The sequence below is a fragment of the Solanum tuberosum genome, unplaced genomic scaffold (genome assembly GCF_000226075.1).
Source record: "Solanum tuberosum cultivar DM 1-3 516 R44 unplaced genomic scaffold, SolTub_3.0 scf00173, whole genome shotgun sequence".
In the NCBI taxonomy this organism is placed as follows: domain Eukaryota; kingdom Viridiplantae; phylum Streptophyta; class Magnoliopsida; order Solanales; family Solanaceae; genus Solanum; species Solanum tuberosum.
The window spans coordinates 73987-85943 of NW_006239104.1; the positions used below are offsets into that span (position 1 = coordinate 73987).

The 11957-nt window shown below is 36.8% G+C and overlaps 1 protein-coding gene across 2 annotated transcripts in view; it reads left to right on the forward strand.

Moving 5' to 3' along the window:
• The window catches only part of LOC102588922 (chaperone protein dnaJ 1, mitochondrial), a 21408-nt gene that overhangs the window by 2241 nt on the left and 7210 nt on the right, over positions 1-11957 (forward strand). For both annotated transcript variants that reach the window (XM_006354502.2, XM_006354500.2), the window contains exons 4-15: positions 471-557; positions 655-746; positions 1208-1291; positions 1413-1451; positions 1548-1664; positions 1756-1797; positions 2808-2895; positions 4008-4072; positions 4207-4269; positions 4345-4417; positions 6073-6164; positions 8552-8623. In XM_006354502.2, coding sequence (XP_006354564.1) covers positions 471-557; positions 655-746; positions 1208-1291; positions 1413-1451; positions 1548-1664; positions 1756-1797; positions 2808-2895; positions 4008-4072; positions 4207-4269; positions 4345-4417; positions 6073-6164; positions 8552-8623 — 914 coding nt within the window. The remainder of the gene's footprint in view (positions 1-470; positions 558-654; positions 747-1207; positions 1292-1412; positions 1452-1547; positions 1665-1755; positions 1798-2807; positions 2896-4007; positions 4073-4206; positions 4270-4344; positions 4418-6072; positions 6165-8551; positions 8624-11957) is intronic.

Genomic DNA, 11957 nt, shown 5'->3' on the forward strand with positions numbered 1-11957 from the left:
CCCCCCCCCCCCCCCCCCAAATTTCCTCACACCACGACCACAAACCTAGTACTAGCTGGCAACATCAGATTTACTTGGACCTGAGGTGAATACCTAAATGCTAAAATATAGTTGTTAGTGCACTCAAGGGTGTGGTCAACCAAGTGGGAGGATAGCTATGAGGTTATAGGTTCAAATTAAAAACACTTGGTGATTTCTTCTCATATGCCTAAACCACCAAGAACTACGGATACTTGTGTCGATGGGAGGCAGTAGGTATCTGGCAGAATAGTCGAGGTGGGTGCAATTGGCACGGACACCATTGTCATTGAAAAAATGGTTGATAGTGAAAATCTACATTTATGTATGTGCTGAATGTATGTTGAAACACCTGAACTTGACAGAAAATGTCGTTACTCTAACATGAATTATGTTCAGCCAATTGAAAAACCAATCTATGATACCATGGTTTACTTTGCTTTGTATATCAGCTTTGTACAGTTGCAGTTTTATTGGTAAACCTAATAGTTCTTCGACTAGGAGATTTCCACCGTTGAAGCATTTTTTCCATTCCACCGGTATTCCTCGATATCTTAGACAGCTACTTTTGATTTGCGTGTTTCATCTTATCGATTGCTCTATCATATGAACCAATTGCATCACTTAATTTTTCAGGAGCTTGTTATTCTGCAGAGCGAGATTACTATGAAATTCTAGGCGTATCTAGAGATTCTAGTCGAGATGAGATTAAGAAGGCTTTTCATGCGGTGAGGATATTATTCAATAGGCTTTTAAGTTTGAATAAGTGGTTTATTGATATTCTATTTGGTGTTAAAAGCTTGTCACTGTCAATTTGGCACCACCTTTTGTTTGCATATGGATCTGTTTCGTTTTTGGTATTGATATTTTACTAGTCATTGGTAGATTGTTTTCAATGAAGAGGCTGGTTATTTAGTAGTTTGTTGTCATTAGGATACATCAGAGTTTTCTTCTTATCCCCCTCCCCCTCCCATATCTGAAAAAGGAATCTTCTTCTTTGTTTAGAGGTGATAATTCACATTGTGTTGGTGTTCTCAGACAAGTGATTCAATTTTTGCACTTCAAGAATTTATTTGCTTCATTTATATTAAGCATTATCTAGCTTAGATCTGTGGCATTTTATCATTTTCTTCATCCGTTCTGTGCTATTTTTAACTGTCTAGTATGTTGACATCAAAACCTTTTGCAGCTTGCAAAAAAATACCACCCAGATGCCAATAAGAATAATCCATCTGCGAAGAGGAAATTTCAAGAGATAAGAGATGCATATGAGGTTTAAATATTTCTGTGCTCTCGAATAATAGTATCGTGACCATGATTGAAGAATTGTTGCATTTCCTTGTACTACTTTCGTATGATTTTTTATGGATTGTAATCGTGAAAGGTGAATCCAGATTTTGCAAAACCCACAGAAGAGAGCACAATATGACATGGTAACATGTCTTTTCTCCTATGGGTTGTATTTTCAAGTTATGCTACATCATGATTCAATTTGATATACTACTAATGATGATTTTTTATTAATTCAGATGAAGGAGCAACCAAGCAACACAGAAAATATAAATTATAATTATGGGAATGGCAATGATTTTAGATATACATATAGCGCACAATTCTCTGATTCGTTTCAGAAAATATTTTCTGAGGTATATTTCTTCTCCACCCCTTTTTTCTCTTTTGTGAAGTGCGGTGATGTATGGAATTTTGCTTAAATGTATATGCTTCAATATTTCTCAGATATTTGAAAATGAGGCTGAAAATCTGACGCAAGACATTCAGGTGGTGCCTTTTGTGATTATGTTCCATTTGAGATTTCCCCAGAAGATCAAGATGGTCCTTAACATATTGGGGTTGGTTTACTTTGGTCCTTGATATATGCACCTTAAGAGATATGGTCCTTAGTGTATAGTAAAAGTGAATTATTTTAGTTCTCTACACTAAAAACTAACTGATCCGTCAAATTTTCAGTTAAATTTAACCCTCGATGATCAGGAAAGAGATTTATGGCGGAGGCGCTAGAGGAGAAGTCGGGGTAGATGAAGGTGAAGGACCGGAATCACTGGTGGAGAAGCCACATCTGCGCTGGATTCCGGTTCTGAACTTAGTGAATTTTCGACGGATCTGTAGAGATACATTGTTGTTCAGACAGAACTCCAAAGAAAATCATGAAAGAAATCATTCGAATCCTTGCAATTGTTAATAATCTTTTCCTGGCTGTTATCATTAAAAAAACACTAAATTAAAATAAATCAAACAATATACAATGTAAAAAAACAATTGCAGATCTAGAGATTTGTGAATTGAAGGAAAAAGAGAGGGGTTTGGTAACTTACATGTTGGCTAAATTTGTTTCACTTCTTTGCTGTACTTCAGTGTACTTTCAAATTTATGAAAGAAAGGATTCATCTTCTTGTGATTTTGTTCCTAGCAGGGGATGTGCCACCATTCTCAAGTTTTTTGTGATTTTTCAGAGCTCCTACTTCTGATGACGGAGAAGACGATAGCTTGGGCCTTTGTTGCTGTGACTTTTGTTAGTCACGTGGTTAGAGGGTTAAACTTAACAGCATTTCTTAAAAATCTGTTAGTTAGGGTAAAGGATCAAAATGATTCTGATCAAAATGATTAACTTTTCTTATGCATTAAGAATAATAAGGACTATATCTGATAGGGTGTATATATCAAGGACCAAAGTAAACGAGCCCTAATACATTAAGGATCACTTTGATCATTTTCTCAGATTTCTCCGCATTTTCAGAGACCTGTTTGACTGTATTATCTTCAAATGGTAGGTGGAGCTTTCTCTCTCTTTTTCTGAAGCTGCTAAAGGATGCACAAAACATCTTTCATTTGATGCAGATGTACCATGTGATTCTTGCAGTAAGTAAAAGCTTATGTTCTCTTTTGATACACATTGTTTAAACTATCTGGCTATGTTTTTGAAGCCTTTACTTTGTGTTGCAGTTGGATGTCTAATTGTCTTTTGCCTCATCTTTTTCTTTGTTTATTATGCTATGTCTTCGTGGAAGCATGGGTAGAGGATGATTATGCAGTTTGTCTGGCTTCTCTTTCTCTCTCTCTGTGTGACATGTTTCTGTTCTCTTTCTCTGTTCTTTTTTTTGAAACTGGTAACTTTAGTCTATATATCCACAGGTATACTACAACAAAAGTGTAGTTCCCCTTCAAAAGTGTTACAACTTACAGAATAAAACAGTCTTAGTCTAAACTGCTGCCTATAAACAATCTAGCACATCAAAGATGTCTTCTGTCCTAGTTAATATATCTTGTTTACACGAAAAATAGAAAAGAGCTAAGCAGTCCATCTTGATCTTGTCACTAGACAGGTGAAGGGAGCAAAAAACTGCTAGCGAGTTCCAGCAGTCATGCTTTTACTCTGCTAGAAATACAGTACTATAGGGTGCTATCCTAATGGATAAATTAGTACATTGATCATAAAGGTCACCCGGAAAGTATGGTTAAAATTTTTAAGTAATGAGGCTACTCTAGTTCCATGAGAGATAATGGTGCTTAACTGCTTATACCTGGAGGCACTATCTGGCTTCATCTGAAGTGAAAGAAAATAATAATTAAGTCTATATCTCAAGAGAAAAGAAGAAAAATGTAATTGTATTCAATCTATTCAATATTATGTGGCTTGACTTGCATAAATTAGTACATTGATCATAAAGGTCACCCGGAAAGTATCGCTAAAATTTATAAGTAATGAGGCTACTCTATTTTCATGATAACGGAGCTTATACCTGGAGGAACTCTCTGGCTTCATCTGAAATGAAAGAAAATAATAATTAAGTCAATATCTCAAGAGGGAAGAAGTAAAATGTAATTGTATTCAATCTATTCAATATTATGTGATGTTGCTTGACTTGCATGAAAAATGATGGAGTTGCTTTGACTTTTAACTATTCCCTCGGTCTCATTTTATATGACAATGATCTTAACTTTAACACTCTGTTATCCTCATCCTCATTCAGATGGTTTGGGCTATCCATTGAATTCAAAGCCAAAAGTATGTCCAACTTGTCAAGGAGTTGGGAGAGTAAGTACATTCAAGTTTCTGACGGTGACCTCATCATATGAGGTTTAACCTTAGTGGAACACCTTCCCCTTTTGCCTGATAATCGAGCAATGTTATCTTTATGTTTTATTAATACTCTCCAACGTATTCATCAGGTTACAATCCCTCCATTTACAGCAACTTGCAGTACCTGTAAAGGATCTGGACGAGTCATTAAGGTCTTGATTTTGATACAATGAACAACTCTCAAATTTGACACAGCTTCAAATGATCATTGCTTGGTTTTCTATCAGGAACGTTGTAGGGCATGCAAAGCATCAGGAGTTGTTGAAGCCATTAAAGACGTTAAAGTAACTATACCTGCCGGTATGCATTGGTTTTTACTTTCCAATTTAAGTGCTACCATAAGGAGTTTAGTTTATTTCTAAACTACATCTGTGTACTATAGTTGAACGTTAGCAGTTTCAAAAAACAATCTGCATACTTCAGTTGAAGTTCTTGTATATGACTATATTCTGCTTAAACAACTAGATGGAAACTTTGTTAGTTCACAATATTTCATATCTTCATTTTTCTCCTCTAGGGTGGGGACTTTTCTGCTGGCACTAATTTCGAGCTTAAACAGCCCAAGATGGTTTTTAGGTGTAAAACTGTAAGTACATGTGGGGTAAACTATATGGATACAAATCCCCATGCCCTAGTATGATAGATATAAGATAAGTTTAGTCGATTATTGTAGGTCAAGAAATTTCTCAACCACTTGGATTTGAACCACCTCTTTTTGAGTGAAATCATATGAACCAAACTTTTCAACGAAAAAAAGGGTGCAGGGGGTGGGGGTGAGGATGGGAGGAGGTATAAGATGATATTGAAATGAGGAGTGTTAGGGCTATATCAGTTAAGTTTGAATGTTGAGGATATAGCATGTGGTGTTTTGCCTCGTATTTCTGCTATTAAATATACAAATGACCAATTTTAGTGAAGATTAAGGTGATTCGGTGCTTTTCCACAAAAGATTTGATCGTATTGTCGTATTTGACCCTCATCATATGATAAACTTCCTGACTATGGAGAACAGATTTCTTTACCAGATTTGTGCTGGTTGTGTTGCCTGGTAAAGTCCTGAATTTAGAGTATAGAGTACAACCCTGAACTGAGAAGATTTAGTGTAGTCAATTTAGAAAGAGGGTTTTGCTAAAGGCAAATATGAAGCTTTACCGCTGAGAAATAAATAAAGATGGTTTAAATAGTAGAATTTGACAGGTTTGCTATTTGATAAGGAGATACTTATCAAAGTGGAAGGGTAAACTCTATAATATGGTTGAGACCAAAAATGTTATGCAGGAGTGGATGTTGAACTTGTAAGGCCTGCATATCCACAGAAAAATATCTCCAAAATGCGGATGTTGAGATGATTGTATGGTTATATAAGATTAGAAATGACCACATTGGACAAAGGTTTTAACCATGTTTTATGTTGGACCTCCAAATGCATTGGTTTATAGATGCGAACTGTGATGATTGGAAGTTCTAAAAGGAGACGGGGTATATTTAAAATAATGAAGTTAAGTTTCAATAGAACCCTATAATCTCTTGGAATCCATGTTGATCTAATCTAACTACGAACAAAATCAATGGAAAGAGATGATCCACTTAGGCAATACCAACTAGCTGGATTAATGCTTAGTTGTTGTTGTTACACTTACATTAGGTCTGGTTTATCAAGAGTCATTTTACTGTGGTTATAGACTTTATGTCAATATGACTACATATGCGGGACTTAGGGAGCTACTTCTAAAAAATCCGTTATTTTGCCTTAAAAATTAGTTTGTAATGTAATAAAAAGAGCTGAACAGATGTAGATGATTCATATTGTTGATCACAACTAATTTCAGCATACCTGATTGATCCTATGTTCATTGGACGAGTAGACATTTCCATATGAAACTTTTTCTGATTTTCATTTTAGTAGAGCATAAGATAGGATTATTGTGATGAACTTACTTTCCGTGATGGATCAGGTGTTGACTCTGGTGATACTATTCGTGTGCCAAAAGCTGGTCATGCTGGCAGGCGAGGGGTGCAGCCAGGCAGCTTATTTATAAAGCTAAAGGTGCATGATCCTCATCTGATTCAAGTCTTACTCTAATGTATCTTCTATATTGGGTCAGCTAATGTGATTTTTTGTTATTGTTTTGGATTTACTACCATGTCTGTGACTTCAAGAATTTTTATGCATGGTCAATCCTTATAATATTTGCATTATATATATAGCAGAAATCCATTAAATTTCTAGCTTATGGATAAATTATGTGATGTCCCTGATTAATAGCAGAAACCCACTAGAGTTTTTCTTTCGACAAGGGAATTGGAATATCCTAATGCATGGGTGATGGGTATGAAGTGAACACCTACAAAGCTAGACATGACCAGGATCTGCTAAGGGTTCAGTGACAGGCCAAAAAGACATTTTCAAGGGGGTGGGATCTTATATTTTATAAAGGGAGATGATACATACATTGCTTGTTTTTTGGACTAGTAAATATGGCTTCCAGCATAGCCTTGGTTCTGAAGATTTATAATATTTGTTCCTTTCTCAAAAAAAGGTGAGATGATATACCCATAATAACGTGTTTGGCGTTGCTTTAGGTTATTTACCCTTCTCTTTAACTATATCTTTTGAGTAGATGGTATTAGGGAAAGGTAAATAAAGGTAGACTCAAAGGCATTTACCTTTTGTAGATGGTCAGAAAACAACTTAAGAGGGGAATGAGAGCTTAAGGTATTTGAAAACTGTGTATTTTGGCTTTTCCAGCCCCTCAATCTTACAACAGAATTTGCTGAATTACTTATGAAAAAGTATTATTATGCAATTAAGATGCACAATGAGTAAACAGATTTCTCGGTTATCAAAAAAAAAAAAAAAAAGAGTAAACCGCCTTTAGTTATTTTTCTGACAAACAAAAAGTTGATGGAGTAGAGGACCATCAGATATCTGATAATGATAAACTAATGTACATTCTGTTAGTTGTAATTGGACCGGGAATGGAAAGACTTCACATCAATTCAATTAATAATGTCTACTTCTTGAGTGCCAAGGAAAAATATATCCGAAAAGAAAGCTGATAAGAGAGTCTAGCTATTTCACTCTACCCAAGTAATAAAGTGGAAGCCGCTTCACTCCGATCAGAAAAAGAAAGTCTCCCAGAGATATTGTTAAAATCCAATCTAACCAGCAAGTTTTGAACACTTACCAAGCTCTTGATCAGTGTGGTATTCACCTTCACTTTATTCTACTCTCTTTAGCCTTTATCTTTATTCGATGAACTCTTGGCGTATTAAACTCAAGTAAAAACTGCTTGAACAAGAAATTGTTCGATTCAGTAGCAGCTCCTTATGTTTCTCCAAAAATGCATTGTGAGGGGATGGAAGCTTTCTGAAATTTATGTGCCCCCTCAATAACTTGATTGAAATATTTGAAAGCAAGTAGGGATAATCATTGATCATCATACTGAAGAATATGACTTCAAATGAAAGCTAACAAGCACATTAATGTTGGAGCTTGGACCATTGTTTGAACGACTGATTTGGCTCAATACCTTCCATATATTTCCTAAAGCTATTACATGGACTGATTTAAGCGTACCGGCAGGCATGCAAAGCGGGTGTTTTTGAGTATCATGCATGGTAACTGCAGTTTTATATATTATGTAGATTCCATGTCATTGTTACCAAAGGTAAAAGCAGAGGTGGTATCAAGTTTCAGCTGGGGCTTTGAGTGCAAAGTGCAATCAAAGTTCAAAAGCATGAGCTGTAGCGAAGAAAAGCGCTACAGAAGAATAAATAAATGTCATACAAGAAAAATGAATATAAATACAAACCTCAAATATGTGGACTTAATCATTGAGAAGCTATAACATATGGGACATATGGCATAAAAGCATGCTATTCTAGTTCAAAAAACATTGTAAATTTATTATTCAGATCCAATTTTTGTTTACATTAGTAACTTGTGTTCTTTTACTAAATTTCTGTTTTCGTATTCCAATTCACCTAGATATTCATACAAAAGTGTCCTCTATTGCTTTGCCATTTATATTTGCTATTTAATGTTGCCCTCCTTAAAACTGATTCCATTGGTAGTTGAGAGTTGAGACTCCCGTGATGCCTCTACTAAAGCTGTAAAGCGCCAGTGAAGTGAGGTGATGGTCAGGTGAAGCGTCTGGCCTGTGCTGCACTGAGCTTCAGGGCTTAAGCACGTTTAAGTGGGCCTTTAACAACATTGATCGGGCCAAGACCTATGTTTTTGTCGCACCATTACACATAGTCACGTTAAGACAGAGAAATATCTTTTGATAATTGACTAAATGGGCATACATTTGGTGCCTTTATCAGTTTAGATTTTCCCTTTTTTTCTTTAAAACCTTTTGTCTTTGGGGTCCTTTTTGTTGACTGGTTTAACTTTGTTTACATGAAAACTTCATGCTTTTTGTTTCGCAGGTTGCTAAAGATCCTCTATTTGCTAGAGAAGGAGCTGACCTTTATGTGGATTATCATATCAGCTTTACAAAAGTGAGAATAACTTTCGTTCTTTCCCTTCTTCTAGGCATGCTAATAAAAGTATATGCTTTACCATATACATTTGCTTCGCTGTTGGTAGGAAGGTATCTGGGTTGTTCTTCTTTTTTCTTGATAAGTTCAAACGGATAGTTGTGCCCTTCATTCTACTCATGTAACTGAGGAGATCCTTGACACACTCTCTCCCTTTTTTCTCTGTGCATCTTAATCAACTTAGTTAAACCATTAGTACCATTATCCAGAAAATAAAAAAATAAAAATCATAGTACCATTATCAATACCGACTCTGAAGCTCTCCTCAATCTTTCTCTCTTCAACAGTCCCATCACCAGATTCAAGCATTGATCACCATACTGAGATCATGACTTCAAAATTTCATCCCATTCTAGTTGGCAATGATTAGAGGTTGTTTAGTTTTTTTTCGTTATCATTAAAAGGCGATATTTTAAAAGACAGCATTAAGAAAGTGCTTTAAATATTTACAGGGAAAGGGAAAGATACATTACAGATTGTGTAATGAGCTCGATAAGTCTATCATGGCTTCATGTCATTTGCACTAGCCAGATTACACCAAAAAAGCAGTAGGGATTTGTTCTATATGGACCACCAAATAGCTGAAGGAACTGAATTCCATATTTGCATTTTAGTCTTTCCGAGACCTTTCCTGTACCAGTACTGCAGCAAATAGTAGTTACCTTAGGCATTGCCCACTTGACCCCCAAAGCTTTTTTTTTTTTTTTGAAAAGGTAACTTGTATTATAAACACAGGAATACTCAGGACGTATTCCAGTAATACTTACAATCAGAAATACAAAAGTGATGTTGTTTTCCTATGAACTCCTTAAGGACTCTAACATACTAGGGATATCCTCATCTTCATGAGGATATTCATGTTTACACCAAAAATAGAAAAGAGCTAAACAATTCAGCTTCATCTTCTCCATAGAGCAGCTCTTGTTCTCAAAACATCTTTGATTCCTTTCCAGCCAAATAGTCCACCAAATGCAGGCTGGGACAATCTTCCATCTCTCCCTGTGCCCCGACTGATTTCCATCCCGATTCCAACATGCCAAAGCTTCCTTTATGTTTCCTGGCATAGACCAACTGATGCCCCTTTTATTGATGAAAATTTGCCAAAGTTTCACTGTCTCCTTACAGTGTAAAAAGAGATGATTTATTGTCTCTGTCTCACATTCACAAAAAAAACATCTGGAGCACAAATCGAGGCCCTTCTTCATACGGTTATCCTGCGTGAGAACAACCTGTTTTGCTAAGAGCCAAGTAAAACAGGCCACCTTGAAGGGCACCTTAACTTTCCAGATCATTTTCCATGGCCAGTAGCTTGATTGAGTGTGTGTCCTCTGTGAGTTTCTGTAAGCTGTTCCAACTGAGAATCTCCCCTGTGTATCTGGAGCCCATAACAGTTTGTCTTCACTGTTACTGAGTTCCTTGTATCGTTCCAGGATATTTAGTAATTCAACCATTCTATTCACCTCCCAATCATTTAAAGGTCTTCTGAACTTTAAATTCCAACCTTGAGCATCTCTCATTTCTTTGACAGTGGCCACTTTCTGTAGACTCAAGCTGAATAGGTCAGGGAAACTATCTTTAAGTGAAGCTTGTCCCGCCCAAACTTCCTCCCAAAATAGAGTTTTTCCACCATCTCCTATCTTAATTGTGCACTTGTTTATAAGTTTTGGCCATAGATTCCTGATTGTCCTCCACACTCCGGTGCCATATGGTTGTGTTGCTATGTTGCTGATCCACCTTGTCTCCATTCCATATCTAGCCTTAATGGTATCTTTCCACAGCGACTGTTCTTGTGATGCAAATCTCCACAGCCATTTCATTAGCAGGCTGTGGTTTTGTATTTTCAGATTCCTTGTTCCTAGTCCCCCTTCTTTCTTGCTGACTAAAACTTCATTCCACTTGACCAAGTGAAACTTGTGCTTATTCGGATCGCAGTTTCCTTGCCAAAGAAAATTTCTTCTAATGGCATCTAATCTGTCTCTTACACTTGCTGGCATAGGGTACACCGACATCATGTAAGTAGGCAAAGCATCAAGAACACTGTTGATGAGAGTAGCTCTGCCACCCAGGGATAAATACTGACTTTTCCAGTTGGCAAGCTTCTTCTCACATTTCTCCAGTACATTGTTCCATATGCCTTTTGATTTGCTCTTATCTCCTAGAGGCATTCCCAGATATATTGTGGGCAGCTCCCCTATCTTTCCTCCCAGAATATTTGCCATACTGTCAATTCTAGGTACCTCATTGACTGGATAGATGTAACTTTTGCCCCAATTAATGTGTAGACCTGAAGTTGCTTCAAACAATATCAATATTATTCTTAAAAACTTCAGTTGACCCCCAAAGCTTTTGTGGGAACCAGATTTCTGAAGTGAGTGAACAGTGAATGGAAAGGTGATTAATGTCCTCAAATTGGCTCTCACACAAAGGGAATCTACTGTAAATATCCTTTTTTGGGAGATTCTTGTGATTGAGGCATGCACCTACAGCCAGCCATGTGAAGCATTCCACCTTCATAGGTGCCATGTTTCTTCAAATGCACTTCCATGATCAATTGAGAATGAAATTTGAGTTCCTCAAGAGTCGCTTAAGGAGATTAAAAGGGATACACTTTTCAGTATCTGAAGCATTGAAGAAATGCTGTCTACATCTACAATCATTTATGCTTCGCCTGATATTGAATTCCAGCCGGGAGTGACCAATACTCTGAAATTGTAGCATCCGGATTCTGTGCTACACTGAAAAGTATTGCAAATTTCTCCCTTAATATTGCTTGACCATGCCAGACATCCACCCAAACTTTACTCCTGCCATTACCCACTTTAAATGAAGAGTTGGAGTAAAATGTGTTTCAGTGAACTCTGATGCTTTTCCAAATTCCATTAGGGCTGTGAGTTTGTGTCTGCTAGGTTGTCAAATGATTGAGAAGCCTATATTTTGCAGTGATAACTGTTCTCCATAGAGCGTATTCTTCGGCAGCGAATCTCCAAAACTATTTTTGCAGTAAGGTGATGTTTTGGACTTTCAGATCTACCACTCCTAGCCCCCATCCCCCTAATTTTCTATCCAAGTTCACTATGTTCCACCTAAACAAATTAAAAGTTTTGTGTTCTCTGTCCTTGCCAGAGAAAGTCTCTCCGAGATTGTTGAGTTTTAAGTGATACTGATTAGCAAGATAACTGGCTGTAGATAATACTGAGTGGGTGGATGATAATGCTGGTACATGGGATTGCGGATGATAAAAGTATCTTGTGGTTGTCTTCTGATGGTTTTATTTTCCCCCCCTACCCCCCCCCCC